We start from the raw sequence: 24,644 nt of genomic DNA, 5'->3' as shown, positions 1-24,644 counted from the left end.
TTTTGTATTTGGGCAGTGGAGAGCATCCCCCCACCCCCCTCCAAACACCAGAAGAAAAAAAAAAAGAATAAAAAAAAAAAAAAAAGTGCTACAATTCACAAGAATACCTTAAACAATCGAAATATGAGACGTTGGTGACTTTTTGAAAGGACAGGGAATCCTTTCTTGTTGGTGAGGAAGATATTAGTAGGAAGAATAGCTGCCTTAATGGGTTCTCCAAGCCAACGGTCAATAATATGTCCAGAAGGTAGGTCAGCACCAACCTCAATAGCTGAGAAAGGGCAAAAAGGAATGAGTATGAAGTCAATGTTGAATGGTTAACAACTAACAACCTTACAAATACGCAAACTCACCTAAAGCTACTCTCTTGTTATAATCACAGAGTGTTCGGAAACTGTTCCACCTGTAAAAAAAAAAACAAAACAAAAAAAAAAAAATTTTTAAATCAACAATACATTAGAATGTTGTCCACCCTTCTTATTATAACTCACCAATTCCAGGTCTTCTCCTCTGCACCGTTATGATCTTCCTCAGAATACACTACTGGTTCATTTTCAATGAAGTCCTCTCGAAGATCATTGGAAGCCATTAGTGGTACACGCATCCAAAACTAAATCAAGAAGACAATTTAGCATTGGCAAACCATCACAGATATCAAGCAGCAAAACATACATTACCCCATCCTCCACAAATTAATCTACAGATTATACTGGTGACCCTGCTCAAATGTAAAGATTGAAAGTCATGCACAAAGATTGCATATTGTGTGGCAAGTGTTCAAGCAGATGTGCATCTTCCACATATAGAGGAAACCCAAAACATTTATTTAAACCAAGGTAAGTAATTTAGACTCAAAATAATATTCTCCAGTCTATTCCAATTTTCTTTGTGGATTGTTTTAAAGTGGCACTATAGTCACCCAGGACACTTAACCCCTTAAGGACACGTGACATGTGTGACATGTCATGATTCCCTTTTATTCCAGAAGTTTGGTCCTTAAGGGGTTAAAGCAGCACTGTCACCAACGCAGTTTAAAAAAAAAAAAAAAAAAAACCAAAGGGAAACAATGTAGGGACTATTGTCTACGTATTAGGGATCGACAGATATTTATTTTTGAGAGAAGATACCGATAATCTGAACTTTAGGCTGATAGCTGATGACGATATGCTGTACATTTACAGTTTGGAAAAAATAAACAATTTCTAACACTAATCTACAGTTTTTTTGGCAAATGTTATTTTATTAAGTGGTAAATGCACAAAATATACGGGTCAATTTTTTTTTCGTGATTTTAAGAATATTTATTTAGTGTTCCTTTCCCTTGGTGTTCCTCTTGCTTTGTGTACCTCTCCCTGTCTTCGTGTTCCTCTCCCCTTCCCTCCATGTCCCATTCCCTCCCTGGTGTGCCTCATTACGTCTCTTGAAGCGTGGCCGAGCGGAGCGGACCGTTTTACACAGGCTTCAGTTTTCTGTAACCGACCTGACAGACAAGGACCTACTAAAACAATGCTTTCCTTTAGGGAAGCTTTAATGCGTGCGCAGTACTCACCCTGCATGTGCATTAGGACACCAATTCTTCTCTATAAGGGGCATAGGATTAACCATCATGGCAAATGTCATGCCTCCTCAATGACATCATGGGAGGTGGAGAGGTTGGGCAGTGTCAACAGAACCTCAGCACTTTACAAAAGTTAAGTTAATCATGTATTTTATCAACTTTGTTAATGTCAAACGGATGGGAGGGGCCTTAGTACAACTTGGGACAGGGCACTATAGCATTAGGAATACAGGTTTGTATTACCAACACTAAAGTGTTCCTTTAAGGTTTTGTTCAAGAGTTAAGGGTTAAGCCCCTTATGAATACACTGGAGTTTATCTATGGTCTAACCTAAACTGTGAAGTGATTTGTCTGGTCCACATTTATACAAATTGTCAGAGAAACATTCATAATTGTCCTTTAACATATGGAAGGCTCATACCATGGTAGAGTGGTGCCCAGTGTGAATGTGGTTTAGAAGCAGTCGGGCCAAATTACTGTTCTCTTGTTGCTTAATGGGTATAAGGAAAGCAGGAAGTCCAAGATATGCAGAGAAATTTAACTCCTGCAGCAGAGCCTGAAAGAAAGAATATAAGAGTAAAAAGTCAACTGAGAAACATGAACAAAAAGGTCAAAGGAATGCTCCAAGCACCATAACCATTACAGACAGGCTCTTTCATTCCCCTAATGTAAATCGGTAGACCGGTTACAGAACTCCCCTGTGGCCTGCCATGTGCAGGTCACATCCTCTGTTGAGAGCCCAACTCTAATGCACAAAGTTCATTAGCTCTCCTGAGCCAAGCCCTGCTATGCAGGGCCAGACAACTAATTATTTATTTTATGCATTTATAAATATATTTCACCAGGATGGAAACATTGAGATATCTCTCGTTTTCAAGTATGTCCTGGATCCACAAAACATTGCATTGTTACAATATACATACACACACACACAAATATATATAAATGTAATACATAACGGGTAATAAATATATTCAACCATGACAGGTGCATTCTGTGCTGAGGTATATTGCCATAGATCTCTAAAAGATTTTAGATTGAATGAAGATTTGACTGTGTCCCTGAGTTTATTCCATAATTGTGGTGCTCTGAAGGAAAAGGAGGATCGAGCCACTTTATTTTTGTAGTGCAGTATGCTAAATATCATGCTAGTACTGGATCGGAGGTGGGAACAGCTGGGGAGAGCATTCATACTCCGATAGGGTGGGAGCTTCCCAGAAAGGCTCTTATGCACAAGGCTGGGAAGATTAAGAGTGCTTTGGGATTCCAGCGATAGCCAGTTTAACTCTTAACATGTCACAGTGGTGGGTAAAGGAATTACATTCTAGTACAAAATGGCAGAATTATATTAAGTATTACGTTTATTAGGTGGGTTGGCGGTGCGGGTGCATACACTAAATCCCCATAATCAATGACCATTAGCATTTGTTGCACTGTTTCCTTACTGTAGGGCATAGGCAAGATTTGTTTCTGTAAAGGGCACCTAATTTTGGGTAAAGATTTGAAGAGATTTTTTTCAATGTGAAGGCCAAAGGATAGATTGGGGTCTAGCAACATGCCTAGATATTTAAAAAAACAAAACAAAAAACAAAAAACAAAAAAAAAAGAGCAGACTGCTGTCAGTGTGCTATATGAATTTGTTCTGATACACAGTTGTTGATTGTCTAGTTTACGTAATTTAGGTACAGTTCCAAAGATCATTGTAACAGTTTTTATGAAGAAGATAAGAAAGTGAAAAAGAAGATCCCCTAGCATATAGCAGGTGGGAACTCAAATCCACTGGGCAATACCTCCTAAGTAAAGTGTCACATAAATTAGGGTAAATAAACCTTTATTAGAAATAGTGGATAGCACCAGAGTGTTGTGTAGAACTGGTGAAAACTTGCACCTAATAAAAAGCTTGGGCAGAGCCTAAAGGTCACCTAGAATTATAATATATATATAGTGGGAGCACGTAAAATAGTGGAGTATATAATGTACAATTAGAAATAGTCACTAAATGGCATCCCTTAGAGAAGTAATATATAATATAAATACCATCACCACTGCCATACTTCCATTATTCCTTCCATTCTGTTCTTTTTTGAGATAAGGTCTCAAAAAAAGAACAGAATGGAAGGAATAATGGAAGTATGGCAGTGGTGATGGTACCATAAGTAAATAGGGCAGTAAATCACAAGGTATGGGGTAGGTAGAGAATGCTAGGTCCTGATAAGCCAAAAAAGACAGCATAGAAGCTATCCTGTAGTGTAACAGACACTCCAGTATGAAATGGTAGGTAATAAGGGAGCTGTATCCCTTGCAATTCGAAAAAACAAAATTGGAGTGAAAGAAGGTAGCAATGCGTCTAAGAAAGCCAGGACCTAGTTAACCCTAAACTTACTATCTAGAAAAAGCAAAATCCCTCCAGACTAAAGAGATAAGACGCATGGATAGCGTCAAGACAGCCCAAGTTTAAAATTAAAAAATAATGAACAGAGTAGAGTCAGTGAAGGATCATAGCATCGGCTAAAGACTGCTCAGTGAGCAGACTGCTTATGTGACACTTTACTTAGGAGGTATTGCCCAGTGGATTGGAGTTCCCACCTGCTATATGCTAGGGGATCTTCTTTTCCACTTTCTTATCTTCTGATTATTGTACTTGGGGTTAAGCCCCTTATACCTCCTGTAACCTTTTTTGGGTATTGGTAGTGGGTTTGTTATCTGCTATCCACTTTTCTACCTCTGTGAATTGGTTTTGGAGCACAGCATCAAGCTGCGGTAGCTTGGGTTTTCTAGCGTAGATTACAGTGTCTGCATAAATGTGTACAGTGTACAGAGGATTTGCAGAAGTTAGGCAGATCATTAATAAATAATGTGAATAGCAGGGGGCTAAGGGAACACCACACGTGACTGGAAGAGGAAGGGAAGCGCTATCAGAAATGGACACATATTGCAATCGGTTTGAAACATACGATTGAAACCAGATTAGCAGACGATCACCAATGCCTGAGTTTAAGTTTTTGCAAAAGAATGCCATGGTCTACTGTGTCAAAGGCCTTGGCAATATCAAGGAAAATAGCTCCAGTTAAGTCTCCTTGTTCCATGCCAATTTGGATGTCATCGGAAACTTTTAAGAGGGCAGTCGAAGTTGAGTGATTTGGACAAAAGTCTGATTGATCAGGAGTCAGATAATTTGACCATTGATGATATTCACATAGTTGCATATGGATGCATTTTTCCAAGATTTGTGACAATACAGGGAGCAATGATATTGGGTGATAGTTGGATACCAAAGCATTGTCACCACTTTTATGGATAGGTACAACTTTTGCAGTTTTCCAAAGTTTGGCTATGTATCCTGACACCAGGGATTCATTGAAAAGGGTAGTGACAGGTTTAGCAATTGCCAGCGCACTGAGCTTCAGCAACATTGTTGGGATTTGATCTGGTCCACACTGGTTTTTTATTTTTAAATTAAGATAGATTGACATTCATTGAAACTTCACTCTAGCCAGCTCAAATTTGAAGGGCAATTTCTAAACTTTTGTTTATATTTCAGAGACATACTATGCTTCACAATATAGGTCTGGGTCTTGTGATTCTCACAATATAAAGCTCTTCGCTGTAGGACTTATAGTTTTTAAAATACAAAATACTCTGACCTGTGCCAGGCTGGAGCAGCAAGTGATGTCATAGACAGGGCCTTTTGCACCTGCTAATGTTTTTATAACTGTATGTTCTAATGTAACTGAAGCACTTTGGGCAACAACGTTGCAATTAAATGTGCTATATAAATAAATAACAGTTACTCCGCCCACTCCAGTTGTAGACTACTGGTGGAGGCAAGAACACCACACAATTTCCTCAGAAATTGTAGCTTTTCTAGTTAAACAATGAGTTACTACCAGATCCTGCCTAACAGGTGGCATACTTTCAAAATAAGTTCACCTGCTTTGTGAAATCTGCAATATTTCACATCCAATAGCAGGAACATTTTTATACCTTTTTTTTATGTTTAATTTCCGAAACTGTACAAAAAAATAAAAATTAAAAAAATATGCATATATGTAACGAAAAAGTAAAAGACTAAGACAAATCATAGAAAGTTAATTTCACAGTTTTTGCTTCTCTCACCATTTCTGAATTTCTGCGGATTCGTGACACCTCTGTGTCTGCTTTTATCCACTCTGACAGCTTTCCTACAATAAGTGTATTCCAATCTGTAAAAGAAGAAACAGCATAGCAATATCAGCGTTTCAGGTTTTGAGTCAAAATCACCCATTCATGCAAAATACAAACATTTGATGCAACTATCCACTTTTGCAACATGTTAAAAGTGACAAACAATGCAGTATCTTGTGTGACTTGCACCGATATATCTCTTCCTTCCTACACTTACATTTGCAAACATTGCTGCAGCTACGTCTGCCATCACACATTCCAGGAAAAATCATCATCATCATCATCATGACCGAGCAATTACTCTCGATTTGTCGGTCAGGTACCTCTTGTAGATGCAGATCAAAGTAATCGCTCTAGCACGGTCCAAAATGCACTGCGACTCACTGCTAGGACCACGTAAAACCAATTGCTACGGTCTGCACCTGCTTACACATTACACTGCAGAAAGTGGGATTATTCATGAAAAAAAAAAAGCCAAAAACTTTGACTCTAGCCATTTGTTTACCAGATCAGCTTGTTTGTCCATTAATATTTAAATTGCAAAAATGTGGCGTTTACTGAGAACTCATTGTACAAAGCTCTAAGCAAGGACACTAACTTGAAACAATTCTGAGTGTCAGTAACAAAGATGGTCATAACAGACAAAGCCATCTATAATTGTACACCAAACAAGTAGATTTTAATTCCACATTCTGTATATATAACCAAATTATGGCATATAGGACTGATCATGTGATAGTGTGGATTAGCTAAATGAAAACACCAATTGTTGATATGGTATGTTCATTCAGCCTTTGAGCCGTTTTACCTCACCTTTTCAATCTGCCTTGTATGATTTGACAAAGACTAGGGTACAGCTCAAAATTTGTCATCCATACTATTAAAAGATTGCTCATTTACAGATGTCCTGAATCCATTTCATTTAACACCACACACCAGCAACGCAGAATGAGTGCTGCCTATACCAGATATTGTATGGCATATGCACAGTACAGCTCATTTGTGCTTTTTATGAAAGTTTAAAAACATAGGCTGTTCACATGCACTATTTCATTGAATGAAGATATTTAGCAAACTATTAGAAGTAATTGATAATAGCTTGATGAATATTTTAATTAACATTCTGCCATACGCTACAGTAGAAAGGCAGCAGGAACTCAAGGAGTTCACAATATAAGTCTGAAATCTTGGTGTAGGTTTGGGGATTCTGGAGCAATGGGCCGATTTTGCAGTTGGGTACAATCTTTACACTGCACCTGAATGGTAGAGAGTCTATTGTGCTGGGCGAGATGATGCCTAGAAATCTGGAGGAGTGGACCAGAAGGATAAATGTTGTAGATAGTATAGAAAGGAGATTGGGGATGAGAGAAAGGTAAGATTAGCAGACAGAATAAAAATGTGTTACATACAGATAGTTTAAGGTTCAAGAAACAAATAGTAACTTTAAAAGTCTGCTTGCTAATGCAGGAAGTGTTTGTAAGGAAATGGGGGAGCTCAAGATATTGGCATACAAGGAGCAGAATGATGTAATTGGTACTACTGAGACTTGAGGATGAAACCCTTGATTGCGGAAACTTTTGTTCAATATTTCATTTTACCAGATCCCAATCCTCTCCCTTTCTAACCAGAAAATGTCCAAGTACTTTGTGGCAAGCATTTTCCTTCCTCAATCCCCTCCACAACCTGTTAAAAGAGTCACAGCAGAAAAGGGGGCTTCTGCGGGATGTGCGTGACGTGAACGCGCACTTACGTTGCAGGTCCGCGCGCTTTCCGGGAGCAGGAAGTGAGAAACCGACGCGGCATGGACGCTGAACCTTGATGGTACAGATTAACCGGAGACAGCGAGCAGATAAAGATATCAGCCCCACATATGTAATACTTAATTTGGGTCTCAAAATACTGCACTTCTCTGGCAATATTTCTCTCTCGACATGGGGATTGCCCTTTCATTTCTGAAGATGGAGAATGAGGTATTTTGGTGAGGTGCAAGAGAGGAGAAAGGAGCAAGAGAAGATATTAAAAAAAAAAAAAAGAAAAAGGAAAAACAGGAATTCGGTGAACATAAAGTTGACATCTGTAAGTAGGACTTGGATATCTGAAAATAAAAAATGTCAGCGCTATATATGGTAGCCTATACAGTGAGGCAACCTGTAAAAATGTGCAAAAAAAAAAATCAAACAAATCTCTGTGAGTTTAGTAGTATATAGATAGAAACACTTAAGTCCCACAAAGTCCCACAACGAATTTTTACTGCTTTTTTTCCATAGATAAATGCAAAGTGACAACTGCAGCAATATAAATCTTTTATTAAATTGAAGCTGGATATTACGCAGCACACATGGCTGCTAAAAAAGAGAGAAACCTTTAACCACTGAAAAAAAAAGAAACCATTAATAAACACATTATTCACCTAAAATGGCATCAACAGAAACGCAAAAGCACCGAAAATCTTTGCCTCTAGATAACGCTGAACTCTCCCCTCACCAAATATCTAATTTATCAGAAGATGATTTCCCCCATTTGCCGAAAATATCACAAGGAATTTCGTAGCAAATTTTAACTCAAATGCTGGACAATTTACATCAAAAAATTAAAAGCGATATCAAAATTAATACAAATGATCTCAGATCAGAAGTTGCCGTTTTATCTGAGAAGATCTCAAGCCAAGCAACTATATTGCAAAAAGTTCAAGCAGACTATGAATAAATTAAATTATCCAATACTCAATCAGAGAAGAAAATACAAGATATTGAAATTAAAACTACAAACCTAGAGGATCGTTCTAGGAGAAATAATATAAGAGTAAGAGGCATACCAGAATCAATAACTCAAGAAGATCTACATTTTTATTTGGATGGTTTTTTTTCCAAGTATCTTGTCTCCGCAGACCTTGGGTCAGGAACCTTTTGAAAGATTTCATAGATTGCCTAAACCAAATGGAATAGACAAGTCTTATCCAAGAGATGTTTTGGTCTGCTTTCTGAGCTTTCGAGTTAAAAATCAAATTATGCAAAAAATTAGGAATAAGATTCTGGACAATGAAGAATGGCGGCATCTAAAACTCTTTCAGGATTTATCACAAAAGACAAGACAAGCAAGAAGAACCTTCTCATAGGGATCGACCGATATTGATTTTTTAGAGCCGATACCGATATCCTGTGAACTTTCAGGCCGATAGCCGATATAATTTGCAGATATTCTGTACATTTACCATTTTGGAAAATTAAAAACTATATTTCTAAAGGTAAATGCACAAAATATACATGCCACATGTAGTGGATGCAGTGTGTTTAGACAGGGGAGCTGTGTATGTGTGTGTGTGTGTGTGTTTGTATAGTGTGTGTGTGTATATAATGCAGTGTGTGTGTATATAATACAGTGTGTTTGTATAGTGTGTGTGTGTGTATATAATACAGTGTGTGTTTGTATAGTGTGTGTCTATATAATACAGTGTGTGTTTGTATAGTGTGTGTCTATATAATACAGTGTGTGTTTGTATAGTGTGTGTCTATATAATACAGTGTTTGTGTAGTGTGCGTATATAATACAGTGTGTGTGTAGTGTGCGTATATAATACAGTGTTTGTGTAGTGTGCGTATATAATACAGTGTGTGTAGTGTGCGTATATAATACAGTGTGTGTAGTGTGCGTATATAATACAGTGTTTGTGTAGTGTGCGTATATAATACAGTGTTTGTGTAGTGTGCGTATATAATACAGTGTTTGTATAGTGTGCGTATATAATACAGTGTTTGTATAGTGTGCGTATATAATACAGTGTTTGTATAGTGTGCGTATATAATACAGTGTTTGTGTAGTGTGCGTATATAATACAGTGTTTGTGTAGTGTGCGTATATAATACAGTGTTTGTGTAGTGTGCGTATATAATACAGTGTTTGTGTAGTGTGCGTATATAATACAGTGTTTGTATAGTGTGCGTATATAATACAGTGTTTGTATAGTGTGCGTATATAATACAGTGTTTGTATAGTGTGTGTATATAATACAGTGTGTTTGTATAGTGTGTGTGTGTGTATATAATACAGTGTGTGTTTGTATAGTGTGTGTCTATATAATACAGTGTGTGTTTGTATAGTGTGTGTCTATATAATACAGTGTGTGTTTGTATAGTGTGTGTCTATATAATACAGTGTTTGTGTAGTGTGCGTATATAATACAGTGTGTGTGTAGTGTGCGTATATAATACAGTGTTTGTGTAGTGTGCGTATATAATACAGTGTGTGTAGTGTGCGTATATAATACAGTGTTTGTGTAGTGTGCGTATATAATACAGTGTTTGTGTAGTGTGCGTATATAATACAGTGTTTGTATAGTGTGCGTATATAATACAGTGTTTGTGTAGTGTGCGTATATAATACAGTGTTTGTGTAGTGTGCGTATATAATACAGTGTTTGTGTAGTGTGCGTATATAATACAGTGTTTGTGTAGTGTGCGTATATAATACAGTGTTTGTGTAGTGTGCGTATATAATACAGTGTTTGTGTAGTGTGCGTATATAATACAGTGTTTGTGTAGTGTGCGTATATAATACAGTGTTTGTGTAGTGTGCGTATATAATACAGTGTTTGTGTAGTGTGCGTATATAATACAGTGTTTGTGTAGTGTGCGTATATAATACAGTGTTTGTGTAGTGTGCGTATATAATACAGTGTTTGTGTAGTGTGCGTATATAATACAGTGTTTGTGTAGTGTGCGTATATAATACAGTGTTTGTGTAGTGTGCGTATATAATACAGTGTTTGTGTAGTGTGCGTATATAATACAGTGTTTGTGTAGTGTGCGTATATAATACAGTGTTTGTGTAGTGTGCGTATATAATACAGTGTTTGTGTAGTGTGCGTATATAATACAGTGTTTGTGTAGTGTGCGTATATAATACAGTGTTTGTGTAGTGTGCGTATATAATACAGTGTTTGTGTAGTGTGCGTATATAATACAGTGTTTGTGTAGTGTGCGTATATAATACAGTGTTTGTGTAGTGTGCGTATATAATACAGTGTTTGTGTAGTGTGCGTATATAATACAGTGTTTGTGTAGTGTGCGTATATAATACAGTGTTTGTGTAGTGTGCGTATATAATACAGTGTTTGTGTAGTGTGCGTATATAATACAGTGTTTGTGTAGTGTGCGTATATAATACAGTGTTTGTGTAGTGTGCGTATATAATACAGTGTTTGTGTAGTGTGCGTATATAATACAGTGTTTGTGTAGTGTGCGTATATAATACAGTGTTTGTGTAGTGTGCGTATATAATACAGTGTTTGTGTAGTGTGCATTATATATACACACTATTCAAACACTGCATTATATATACACACTATACAAACACACTGAATTATATACACAGTGTGTTTGTGTAGTGTATGTGTATAATAATAGTGTGTGTGAGGGGGCATTTTTTATTAAAAACATTTTTTTTTAATTTTTATATTAAATTATTTTTTTTTTTATATATTTAATTATGATTATTATTTATTTTTTTGTTGTCCCCCCTCCCTGCTTGTTGCCTTGCCAGGGAGGGGGGATATGTTAATCCCTGGTGGTCCAGTGGCATTGGCTTAGCTGGGGGAGGGGAGGGGAGGGAAGTGGGTTGGGCAGCAAGCGTTTACTCACCTCCCAGCAGCTCCTCCAGCTCCCCAGTGTAAATCTCGCGAGACCCGCGGCCGTCAGAGCTGGCCGCGGGTCTCGCGAGATTTACACTGGGGAGCTGGAGGAGCTGCTGGGAGGTGAGTAAACGCTTGCTGCCCGCCCCCCCAGGACCACCGGGCTTGTAATGAGCTTGGCGGTCCTGGGAGGTATTATCGGCAATATCGGTATCCCTATTGGCCGATACCGATATTGCCGAAAATACCGAATATATCGTTAAAACCGATAATCGGTCGATCCCTACCTTCTCAGAGGAGACGGCAATCCTAAGGAAGATGGAGATACGTTATAAATGGCTGTTCCCTACGTCAATAATGGTCTTTTTTAAAGACCAATCATACATTTTCAGAGACAACATTGCACTTAAAGAGAAACTAACAGCTTGGAACTTCACCTCTAACTGAATATATATATATTTTTTTTTCCTTCAAAATTGAATAGGGTCTTGCGCATGGGTTAAAAGAAAGAGAGCACTTAGATATATTAGAGCTTTTGAGTAAGATAACAAAAGAGGGGAACTATATAGTAAAATATCTAGAAGAAAAATATGGTACCAAACATATATCAAAGAATGTCCCATTAGCATGCTTAAAACTCTATGTAAAGTATATAAATCTCCAAGAATGGGAAAAGTGTGGAATTGAAAAATTTGAGGATTTATTAGAGGGGGACCAAATCTTAAGATTACCAATGTTACAGTTTAAATACAATCTCCCTTCTAAAGAAATATCTAACTATTTAAGAATAAAATCTTTTAGATTAAGTAAAGAATTCTCGGAAAATACCCCAATTGATCAATTTATAGCATTCCATTGTAAGAAAAAAATTGCCTCTAGATTTAACCAATTTATAAAAAAAACAAAAACAGGGGGGTGGGGCCGGACCGCCATGCAGGCAGGTCGCATGTCTGAGCAGCTCCCGAGAGCTTTATCTTAAAGAGCTGAATTTCAGCAGAGCCTGTACCCAATCGAAGCCCAGAAGCAATAATCTGCTACTTGCTTGACAGCTGGTGCTGGTCCCAGATCCGGGAATACTAAAGCTTGAAACAAACAATTGAGACTCCAGAATTTGAGGCCTAGTCGAGCGAGGAGCGGGTTGGACGGCCGCCTCCTTGTTCGCTGCCCCACACTGGCTCTCCCATGGAGCAACTGACTGGTCCCGTTTCCCCCCCTCTGGACCGGTGGGGGTCATCCCGGTCCCCACCAGCACACTTCTCTGCCGGACCTGCTAAACCACAAAGGCAATCAGCACCGACCGCTAAACACACCTAAGATGGCGGCACCTCATGTTCCTGAACACCACGAGGCAGCAGAGGCACACAAGATGTGGAAGAAGGTCTCTATGCTGCCTTATGGGGAGCCCTGCACACGCCTCTGGAGAGAGCTGGGAGATAGAAACATGCAGCTCGGCTTACCCAATCGCCGACCAGGCGCCTCTACATCCTGAAAGGTACCTGCGTCCATGCCTCCCGATCAGCCATCATCAGCCTGAGCAGCGAGATGTGAAGGGAGAGATCCCAGAAGACAACACACTGGCTCTGATCTGGGGAGTAACCACGACTAAAGCCTTGCAAAAACAGCGTGAAGAGGCCCCAAAATCTGGCGTGCTGCCCCCTGAGCATATCTGGGGATGGGAGTGTGAAAATGGGGAATTCCAACTTGCCACAATCAGCATCTCTTCAAGCCTGGGTCAGGAGAACTCTCACAGCCCACTCAGTACACCCAGTCTGGGCATAGGCTGAACTCTTTTTTTTTACCACACTAAGTTACTCAGCTCCCAACAGCCTCCATATTGTTTACTCTTGTTTATTACTAATGTTGTTGTTAGTTTTTTTGTTTGTTTCTAAATGTGTATGATCTTGCTGGTTTATGAGCTGATTGCCTAGTCTTAATTCCAACATACCTTGTCTATCATGCAGGCCTAGCATATATGTCACTATAAAGATGTGCTGGCGGTATTTCTAACCAGGCCACTGGTAATCATACAGCATCTCTCAAAGTCTCTTGTAACTTCCTTACAGTGGCCCTAGTATAAGCAGTAACATACCTTAATTTAGTATACTGACAACTGATTAAACTTCTTGCCATGCATAATACAAGCTTGCAATTTCCTCTACTCTATGTTTTTTGTGCATGACGAGGTTTCTCACCTTTTTGAATGTTTATAAAAAAAAAAAAGTGCAAGTCTTTAGACATGACCTGTTGTATACCTGCAATATACTTTGTCATATTACTTATCAATGTCATGTCACTATCTACTTATGTTTCCTTCCATGCACTACTAAAATAAAGAATTTAAAAAAAAAAAAAAATAGATAAAGCACTAGCAATGATCAAATGGGAGCAAGAATTTCAAATTTCCTTCTCGCTTGACGAGTGGTTATCTGGTTTACATTTAGTAAAAAGGTACATACATGGGGTAAACATACGTGAAGTATATTTCAAACTTGTGTATAGATGGTATTTGGTCCCTACCCGATTACATAAATTTCAACCTACACTTCTACCAGACTGCTGGAGATGCGGCAGAGTATTGGGTTCATTCCCTCACATATGGTGGGAGTGTGAGGAACTGAACCCTATGAAGACAATTCTTTCCGGTCTAGTAAATTCTATTCTTAAGGTACAAATTGATATCACGGCCCAAATGTTTCTGTTTCACTTAGATATGTCAAGGGTTAAAATAAAAACCAAAATTCTTTTGATTCATATCTTTATGGCAAGTAAAATAGTAATGGCCAGGAATTGGAGAAATATTGGTCCTTTAAACTGGCATGATATATCGACACAAATCGATTTCCAACATAGGATGGAAGCAGGTATAGCATTGGACAGTGTATCTAAAGAGAACTATGATGAAATTTGGGCTCCTTGGGTTAGATTTTCAAGAACTAAAACTTCATTCACCCACTGATCCTCCAATACCATCTCTCTATTGTTAGGAATTCTAATAGTTTCCATATTCGTTTAATTTTTTTTATTTTGTGTACGTTCTGTTTGGGTATGAAAGGCAGACTGTTTTGTATATTTTTATTGTATTGTATAATATGATATATTATAGTATCAAGAACGATATGTATTTAAAATACAGTATTGTAATATAGTAAATTGTTATCTAAAATATATTATATGGATGAAACTTAAGTGAAAAATAATTTTATATATATATATATATATATATAAAAAAGTCACAGCAGAAAAAAAAAAAAAAGTGTTGAGTTTGCTATAAGAAAGGAGTCTGAAAACACTCCAGTTATTACTGCCGTCCCTGCACATCTCTTCCTGCCCACTGCATAACAGATTGTTTCAGAGTCTACCATACAGAGCTGATTTTTCTGGATTTCTGCTTATACCAATTATTCCTTGCTAGCTGCCTGTAGCAACATATTCCATATTCTTATTCCAACTACTCTGACTTCTGGATTCCCCTGACTTTGGCCTGTCCCAATTTACGCAAAGCCTACCCATTATAAAGGGTATGCCATCATGGGGGCAATTCTTTCTTAGGATGTCACGTTTTCAAAGGCAACATAAGCACAGAAAATTAGTCAATTTTACAGGTTGAAAAAAAAAAATAAAAAAAAAATTATATATATATAAATAAATAAGGTATATTTATATTCGTGAGACAAAATAATAAAATACTGACACTTTATTGCACCAACTCATATCAGGATTATTACATTTCCTATAAAAATGAAATTAGTGTGTGAAAAAAAAAGAAAAAAAAACAACCACACCAAAAACAACCACACCCAGAAAATTACCAAAAAATGGGGACAGCATTTGTCAAAAAGTGGCTAAACCAACCAACTAAAATTGTGCCATTTGGAATACCTGGGCTGCTTACTTTTAAAATGATATGCAATTATCGGGGTAATTTTCTTTCCTGGGCTGCCATTAAGTCTCAAAGGCAACATAGGCCCAGAAAAAAATACTAACAACTATTCACTTAAAGGATCACTATAGTATCAGGAAAACAAACTTTCCTCACACTATATCATCCTTAGGACCCCCCACCCTCAGGTTGCCCCTCCCTTGGCACTGAAGGGGTTAAAACCCCTTCAGTCACTTACCTTTATCCAGCGCCGGGCTCCCTCTGCGCTGGTGACCTCTCTTCCCCCACCAACGTCAGCTCCCAAGTGGAGCGGAATGCGCATGCATGGCAAACGCTGCGCACATTCAAACAGTCCATAGGAGAGCATTCTCTGAAACTTTGTTTACATCTGAAGGGTTAAAACCTGGGGGACCTGGTACCCAGACCACTTCATTAAGCTGAAGTGGTCTGGGTGACTATAGTGTCCCTTTAAGAATTTCAAGTTGAAAAGGGCATCCAATATATTTGGCCACGTGGCACCCCTCAAAATAAGGAAAATGTGTTACATGGGGTGGTGGAGGAGAAGGAAAGACAGCAAGACAATCCAATTGAAATATTGCATCTTCATTAAACTAATGCACATAAGGATTATGAAGTGTCCTGAAAAAATATTTGTGTGAAAAAAAAAAAAATAAAAAAAAAAAAATATCCACTAATTGGGCTTGGCTAGACATCTCAAAATACGTTATTTGTATTACTCTTGGTTGCCTACTTTTGAAAAAAGTAAGCCAAAGTGGTGGAAATGTTATTACCCAGGCTGCCACACTTTCCCAAAGGCAAAATAGGCACAGAAAGTCAAAATTCCAAGTATGAAGACAGAAATAGACCATGTGATTTTCCAAAGGCCTGTAGAAAGAACATACTCAATTTTGGAAAACACTAGGTTGTCTACATTTGCTAATGGTATGCCATGATGGGCTTCATTTTCATTCCTGGGTTGCCAGACTGTCTCAAATGCAGTATAGGCTCAGCAAACCAATCAGGCACATTTCAATGTGTAAAAACTCTTTAATTGACCCTTCAACTTTCCAAAACCCCATGAAACCTGTACGTGGGGGACATCACAGCATACAAATAGTATGCTGTAGAGTATTTTGTTGCTGTAAAACTAGCCATATTATGAGAGTTAAATTGCCATGCAAAACAACAACAACATTTCTTAATTTTTAACACTATAGTTGAACAAAAATAACTCATTCTAGATTTTGGTCAAAACTTTGACAACTTTTTTGAAACTAAGGGTTAAAGAAATTGTGATGATACAGGAGAGGATGTGGAAGCCTTATAGGTAGAAATATGCATGGGAGTAATCAGGGGACATTCATTATTACTATGAATAGGTTACAAGTCCTGAAACATTCATTCTCATGGGGAAGAGCAACCGTAACCTCAAAATTATTAAAGGGACACTATAGTCACTTGAACAACTTTAGCTTAATGAAGCAGTTTTGGTGTATAGAACATGCCCCTGCAGCCTCCCTGCTCAATCCTCTGCCATTAAGGAGTTAAATCCCTTTGTTTATGAACCCTAGTCACACCTCCCTGCATGTGACTTGCAAAGCATTCCATAAACACTTCCTGTAAAGAGAGCCCTATTTAGGCTCTCTTTATTGCAAGTTCTGTTTAATTAAGATTTTCTTATCCCCTGCTATGTTAATAGCCTGCTAGACCCTGCAAGAGCCTCCTGTATGTGATTAAAGTTCAATTTAGAGATTGAGATACAATTATTTAAGGTAAATTACATCTGTTTAAAAGTAAAACCATTTTTTCTTCATGCAGGCTCAGTCAATCATAGCCAGGGGAGGTGTGGCTAGGGCTTCATAAACAGAAACAAAATTATTTAACTCCTAAATGACAGTGAATTGAGCAGTGAAATTGCAGGGGAATGATCTATACACTAAAACTGCTTTATTTAGCTAAAGTAATTTAGGTGACTATAGTGTTCCTTTAAGGCTGCACAAGTGGGAAATGTGTAATTGGAGATTTTAATTATCCAGACATTAAATTGTGCCAGAGAAACTAGTAGTACAGTTAAGGGAAACAGGTTTTTGAACTTGATACATGTAGGTCTTAATTAGTAGAAGCACCAGCTTGAATAGATGCAAATAGATTACCTATTTTTCAAAGATTCAAGTTGGGAAGCACATGGGAAATCGTGACCAAAATATGTTAATACAGATCCTCACTTTACGACCTACCTGTTTTGCGATGGCTCAAACTTACGACCAGCTCTCTAGCGTGGGGATTCAAGGGATTCCCCATGCAAGAGAGCTAGTCTATATTCGGGGAATTTTCCCCGAACATAGATTAGAGGGAATACCTGCTCTGGTACGTATGTCTACATTCTGGTAAATTTTCCCAAACATAGACAAGCACACCAGAGCAGTAAATCCCTCTAATATATATATATATATATATATATATATATATATATATATATATATATATATATATATATATATATATATATATATATATATATATATATATATATATATATATATATATATATATATAAGCATGGCAACAGGGTATATGTAAAGGGTGATTAGATAATGAAAATCTGATAGCCAAAGAGGGAAGGCCAGCCCCAAAAGTAATTTTAAGTACATTAATGCCAAAAAGGTTAAGAATGAAAGTGTTGGTCCATTTTTTATCTGAGGTGGGTGAGTTTATCAAGGAGGATCAGTAGAGGAAATAAAATTATAAATATAGTTTTTTTTCCTTTCTTCTGTGTATATAGGCAAACTATGGCTATTGCTTTGAAAATCCTGGTTACAAAAGCCTTACAGCAAACAGGTGTTTGGTAAAGAAAGAATAAAGTGCTACATCAATAAAATAAAGCTTAAAGGAACAGTATAGTGTTAGCACTACAGTTTTTTATTCCTAACACTATAGTGTCCCTCTTACTCCTCCCAATTCCTCCATGCAGTTAAGAAAGGGTTAAAATTCCTTTCACCACATACCCAATACCAGCGCCAAGGTCCCTTGGGGCTGGATCAATGCTCCTTTTCTCGCAACGTCACAGCAATCTTGGAACCTAATGCACACGAGTGGTGAGCGCATTCTGGCTTCCCCATAGAAAAGCATTGAATTAATTCTTAACAATGGGATTTTTGAAGACACTGGACGTCCTCATGCAAAGAGTGAGGACATTCAATGTCGTTTCACAAAATTATATTGTGTAAATACAGGAAGTGCCTCTAGTGGCTGACTACGACGTTGAGATGAAGTAGTTTTGGTTACCATAGTCTCCCTTTTATGTAAACATAGCACCGGGTCCTCATGGGATCCATCAATGAGTACATATGGAGCTTAGTGCAGAAATAGCTTTACCACGGTCATTACATTTTCAAAGGGTTGAGCTTTTGCATCCACTAGATTTAAAGTGGATTCAAAAACTCAACCCTGTTTCAAAAGCCCAGTGGTTAACATTTTGATTATATGGTTTCAACTATTTTTATATTCCATTAAAAATAAAGTGAGGCATTACCACGTCCGGAGAGCAGTAGGTCAGAGCGTGTCTGGGGTCCAGGTCGCAATTTGGCTGGCTCATGGTAAAATTCCCTTTTGAAGCGTGGGTGGAAGATTGGCATACACAGAAAATCAAATCTGATGAGAGACAGGAAGACATGCTGAAAACAAACCCCAAAAGGCAAAGAATAACCAATGAAGGCAGGTAACTAACTACTTCAATAAGATTACGTTGCTAAAGTGCCTAGTTTTCCTTTAATGTGTCAAGTTGTGTTAAGCCAAGTTATACGTTCATTAAAGACCAATAGAAAGTCTTGATAGAAAAGGAAAAAAATGTCTTGTTCAAGTAAGCCCTAAAACCAGGTACCTGCAATCTAAAGAATTACATAATGCACCATGACTGAAGCTTAATCTTAAGCATTCCACATTTTATGACCTTTATTTCCCATGGTGCTCAACTAAGCTGCACGAGAGTCACAGGCCATGTAAAGCGCTGGCTGTGCCATGTGAGGATGGAGAATGCTAGCATTTTAATGTAGTTGTCGTGGTGCAGAGACTATCCCTGCTGTGCCATGCGAGGATGGAGAACGCTGGCTGTGCCATGTAAAGCGCTGGCTGTGCCATGTGAGGATGGAGCGCGCTGGCTGTGCCATGTAAAACGCTGGCAGTGCCATGTGAGGATGGAGCGCGCTGGCAGTGCCATGTGAGGATGGAGCGCGCTGGCAGTGCCATGTGAGGATGGAGCGCGCTGGCAGTGCCATATAAAGCGCTGGCTGTGCCATGTGAGGATGGAGAGTGCTGGCAGTGCCATGTGAGGATGGAGAGGGCTGGCAGTGCCATGTGAGGATAGAAGAAGAAAAAAAAAATGTCTTGTTCAAGTAAGCCCTAAAACCAGGTACCTGCAATCTAAAGAATTACATAATGCACCATGATTGAAGCTTAATCTTAAGCATTCCACATTTTATTAACTTTATTTCCCATGGTGCTCAACTACGCTGCACGAGAGCCACAGGCCATGTGAGGATGGAGAATGCTAGCATTTTATTGTAGTTGTCGTGGTGCAGAGACTATCCCTGCTGTGCCATGCGAGGATGGAGAGCGCTGGCTGTGCCATGTAAAGCGCTGGCTGTGCCATGTGAGGATGGAGAGTTCTGGCAGTGCCATGTAAAGCGCTGGCTGTGCCATGTGAGGATGGAGAGTGCTGGCAGTGCCATGTAAAGCCCTGGCTGTGCCATGTGAGGATGGAGAGTGCTGGCAGTGCCATGTAAAGCCCTGGCTGTGCCATGTGCGGATGGAAAGCGCTGGCAGTGCCATGTAATGTGCTGGCTGTGCCATGTGAGGATGGAGAACACTGGCTGTGCCATGTAAAGCCCTGGCTGTGCCATGTGAGGATGGAGAACACTGGCTGTGCCATGTAAAGCCCTGGCTGTGCCATGTGAGGATGGAGAGCACTGGCTGTGCCATGTAAAGCGCTGGCTGTGCCATGTGAGGATGGAGAGTGCTGGCAGTGCCATGTAAAGCCCTGGCTGTGCCATGTGCAGATGGAAAGCGCTGGCAGTGCCATGTAAAGCCCTGGCTGTGCCATGTGCAGATGGAAAGCGCTGGCAGTGCCAGCTAATGTGCTGGCTGTGCCATGTGAGGATGGAGAACACTGGCTATGCCATGTAAAGTCCTGGCTGAGCCATGGGAGGATGGAGAGCACTGGCTGTGCCATGTAAAGCGCTGGCTGTGCCATGTGAGGATGGAGAGTGCTGGCAGTGCCATGTAAAACGCTGGCTGTGCCATGTGAGGATGGAGAGCACTGGCTGTGCCATGTAAGGATGGAGAGCGCTGGCTGTGCCATGTAAAGCACTGGCTGTGCCATGTGAGGATGGAGAGTGCCGGCAGTGCCATGTAAAGCACTGGCTGTGCCATGTGAGGATGGAGAGTGCTGGCAGTGCCATGTAAAGCGCTGGCTGTGCCATGTGAGGATGGAGAGTGCTGGCAGTGCCATGTAAAGCGCTGGCTGTGCCATGTGAGGATGGAGAGTGCTGGCAGTGCCATGTAAAGCGCTGGCTGTGCCATGTGAGGATGGAGAGTGCTGGCAGTGCCAAGTAAAGCGCTGGCTGTGCCATGTGAGGATGGAGTGCTGGCAGTGCCATGTAAAGCCCTGGCTGTGCCATGTGAGGATGGAGAGCGCTGGCTGTGCCATGTAAAGCCCTGGCTGTGCCATGTGAGAATGGAGAGCACTGGCTGTGCCATGTAAAGCCCTGGCTGTGCCATGTGAGGATGGAGAGTGCTGGCAGTGCCATGTAAAGCCCTGGCTGTGCCATGTGAGGATGGAAAGCGCTGGCTGTGCAATGTGAGGATGGAGAGGCTGGCAGTGCCATGTAATGTGCTGGCTGTGCCATGTGAGGATGTCAGACATGAGATGCCCACATGTGCCCGGTCTCCCTCACATGGCTAACACACACTGACAGGCAGGGACACGCTGTATAGAGACACTCTATGTTAACAGGCCTCACCCTTGCTTGGCCACAGCCCCCAGCGAGTCTGCCACCTCCGGGACACAGCTCAGATCCCGTCCGCTAGAGACGCGGCCTCCACCGCTTCCCGCTGCCGCCATCTTGCTCTGGTACTCCGCTCCACGCGCGCTGTCTAGGAAAGCCCCCTTACTGCTGACAGCAGACCGGCCAACCAATCAGGAAAGGACTGATTGAAATAACTACCGTCCAATCATATCAAGAGCTATCCTACTGAGCTAACTCTGACCAATGAGAGAGTGAACTAAAGTAGACTGACAAAGACGGTGACCTGTTAAAACGTGTGCAAAAAGATTAGGGGCGTGGTCCACTGTCAGAAGCCGGTGTTCTGTCGAGTGCTGCTTACTAAGACGTACATTAACTCCATAGCAACAAACAGACTAACCAATCAGACCTCGATGGACCCCTTTCATAGAGAATGAGTGAAGCTGTAATGAATGTCAGCGGGCCAGTGGCGCAATGGATAACGCGTCTGACTACGGATCAGAAGATTCTAGGTTCGACTCCTGGCTGGCTCGAAATGACTTTTTTTGTAGGTATTTGTGCTTTTCATAATACTAATTTTTTTTTTTTAATTTCACATCCTTTATTCACACATACATTTTAATTTATTGCGTATCTTTGTTCTATAACGTGTACAGTCCTGAGATACTCAACATCTATAATTAGAGAGTTTATCTCATGTTTTTATCCTGTAATATTTCTATCATGTATCAGATCTATGGGGCAAATATATTATACTGAATTGAAAACTCAGTTGTAAATTATATTCCAGAATAGCGGTATTGTGAGAATATTCAATTTTGAGCAGTTTTACCTACTTGGTGATTTTGCACAAACTTTTGCAATTTATATTTTTATTCACTAAGGTGTGAACAACCAGAACTGCTAATTATGTAATATAGCTCTGTATTTGAAAAACCTTTTCCATTACTTGGTTTAAGGTGTGAACATGTGTGCACAGATACACACACTGATGTCCATGCAAATATGCACACACACTAACACCAGCAGAAAGTGAAACACAGACACAGAATAACACACATTCAGATACACAGAATAACACACAGATACACAGATACACATATAGATACAAAGACACACAGATAGATACACAGACACATACCTTAACTTACACAGACACTCATACAGATAAACAGACATACAGACACAGATAAACACAAAAAGACACACTTGCAAAATGTAAAAAAATGTTAGCCTCCCTTGTTTCCTCCTCCTGTGTGAACCTGGGCAAGCCTGTTTTTTGTGGATCCCCAAATACACATGCATACAAAAGGTCCATAAACACTAGACAGTGATTCCTTCTGTAAATGCAAATACTGAGAAATCAGAGATAAAAATTTGTAGTAGGGGTGTCATGCCTCTAAACGGCAATGGCAGACCGATATTATAGGAGAATATGAAGCAGGAAATAAGAACGGAGGCTCCTGTCCTCTTAGACCTTTGCAAATTTGGTACTAATATAATATCTGCGCATGCATGTATATTAATGTGTGAGATTGTCGCAAGCATTGTGCTGTAATGCCGCTGTTTTAATATATGTAAGACACCACACAGATGTCAATTAATAAAAGACAAAGTCCCAGAACAGAGCCTTGAGGAACTCCAATGGAGTGAATTAAAAGTTTAAAAGAGGCATTTGGGGTCATGCAAGAAGGTGGACATGAGGGAGGTAAAGTATGTTTGTTTTATTGATGGAAGAGTGTAGAAACTTAATATAAATTTATAGTGCAGGCAGCCATATTACAAGACTTCCTCCAGTAACATTCCCCCACCCTCGAGCACGTACACAAGGGTTGGTATGACAGACAGGGTTTCAGTGAGTGGACATAGTTTGTCTACAGTACTTGAGAGGGTAGAGTTATAAAGGTTATTTTGCAGAAGGACATGGTAGATATCAATGGAAAATTGCTGCAGATCAAGGGATTTCAGGTTTCTGCAGGGTCTAAGTGTGGCTGGTGAGGGTGGTGTGTTACACTCATATACTGCCGATCATAGGCTTGCGCAGCCTGTTGTATAAGGGTGTGCACCCGCCGCCCTAAAGCACAAACACACACGCCATATATATATATATATATATATATACACACATATACTGCAGTGTGTGTGTGAGGGTGCTGTGTGTAACGCTCTGACCTTGCAAGAGTAACCTGGCGGAGCTGCTGGCAAGAGCTCCACGGGTCCTCTCCTGCCTCCCTCTCTGATCTCCCTCACTGGCCCACGGAGGGAGGCACATAGTGCAGGCCGCGGGGATTAGGGTGAGCCCAGGCACACCCCGTGCGCACCCTATGCTGACGATTCTCCCATATACTATAGACCCCTGCAGTAACACACATCAACCTTTTGCAAATAGAGAACCGTGCAAGCACACACACTTACAGACCTTTCATTTATTTATTCTTTATTCATTTTTTTATTGACAAAAAAATACAAAAACAGACATAGAAAAGAAATCGATCGTACAAAACATAAAATCAAGCTGAACAGTCAATTTAAAAACACTCCTCCCTTCAGTAAGATTACACATTTCCAATATGCTCCTTTGCTTTTTACTGGAAAGGAGGAACATATAAAACTACATACATGTCTGGCAGGGCAGCTCCTAGAAAGATTAAATATCATCCCATCTTATTCTGGGGTATTTATGTATCATGCTCACTCAGGGATCGATTTTATCCATAGGTCCCATTTGTAATTCCTCTTCAGAGTAAAATTTTGGTACTTCTCTATTCCTTTTTCCATATTTAAATGGAAGAGGAGTTGATTTTTAACCACGATCGATAATGGCGCAATACAGGATTTCCATTTTCTAGCTATACTGATCTTTGCTGCCAGCAAAATATGTACCACTATGTCATACTCTGCTTTAGGTATTTTTGGAAAATTAAAGTGTAATAAATAGGATTCTGGCTTTAATGGGAGTTTGATGTTACTTATTGCTTGGATTTTATCCTTTATCTGTCCCCAAAACCTCTGAATCGGTTCACATTTCCACCATATATGTAATAAATCGCCTTTCTGCGATTCGCATCTCCAACACCTATCAGTGTGGCCAGACCACATCCTGTTTGGATGACTAGGAACCAAATAAATACGATTATTGATCCTAAATTGCATCTCTGTTCAGGCATCTTACTGATTTACAAACTTTTTAAAAAGTTCTTATTGGGTGATTTTAACTTGTATGTCTCTTTCCCATTTCTCTGCGGTTTTGGTTGGGCTTATTTTCTTCCCCAATCTTAGCAGATCTTTACATAAAGCTAGCGTACCTTTTGATTCAGTCTTTATTAATATTATTTATATAGCGCCAACAAATTCCGCAGCACTTTACAGTGGGTGGACAAACAAACATGTAGTTGT

At 39.6% G+C, this 24,644-nt stretch overlaps 1 protein-coding gene and 1 non-coding gene across 2 annotated transcripts in view; one reads left to right on the top strand and one right to left on the bottom strand.

The window, feature by feature from the left end:
- PRMT5 (protein arginine methyltransferase 5) overlaps window positions 1–21,404 on the bottom strand; it is a 43,787-nt gene extending 22,383 nt beyond the window's left edge. Inside the window, exons 1-7 of the mRNA XM_063457141.1 lie at window positions 21,246–21,404; window positions 18,761–18,879; window positions 5,675–5,760; window positions 1,980–2,114; window positions 492–610; window positions 354–403; window positions 108–271 (exon numbers count right to left, since the gene is read on the bottom strand). Coding sequence (XP_063313211.1) covers window positions 108–271; window positions 354–403; window positions 492–610; window positions 1,980–2,114; window positions 5,675–5,760; window positions 18,761–18,879; window positions 21,246–21,346 — 774 coding nt within the window. The 5' untranslated portion in view covers window positions 21,347–21,404. The remainder of the gene's footprint in view (window positions 1–107; window positions 272–353; window positions 404–491; window positions 611–1,979; window positions 2,115–5,674; window positions 5,761–18,760; window positions 18,880–21,245) is intronic.
- Window positions 21,405–21,708: 304 nt separating this feature from the next.
- Window positions 21,709–21,781, top strand: TRNAR-ACG (transfer RNA arginine (anticodon ACG)). The gene has a single exon. It is a non-coding gene; the product is annotated as a tRNA-Arg (tRNA).
- The last annotated feature ends 2,863 nt before the right edge of the window (window positions 21,782–24,644 follow it).

This window comes from Pelobates fuscus, chromosome 5, assembly GCF_036172605.1.
Source record: "Pelobates fuscus isolate aPelFus1 chromosome 5, aPelFus1.pri, whole genome shotgun sequence".
In the NCBI taxonomy this organism is placed as follows: Eukaryota; Metazoa; Chordata; class Amphibia; order Anura; family Pelobatidae; genus Pelobates; species Pelobates fuscus.
The sequence above is the reverse complement of the archived record's forward strand: the minus strand, read 5'-3'. Positions and strand labels throughout refer to the sequence as shown.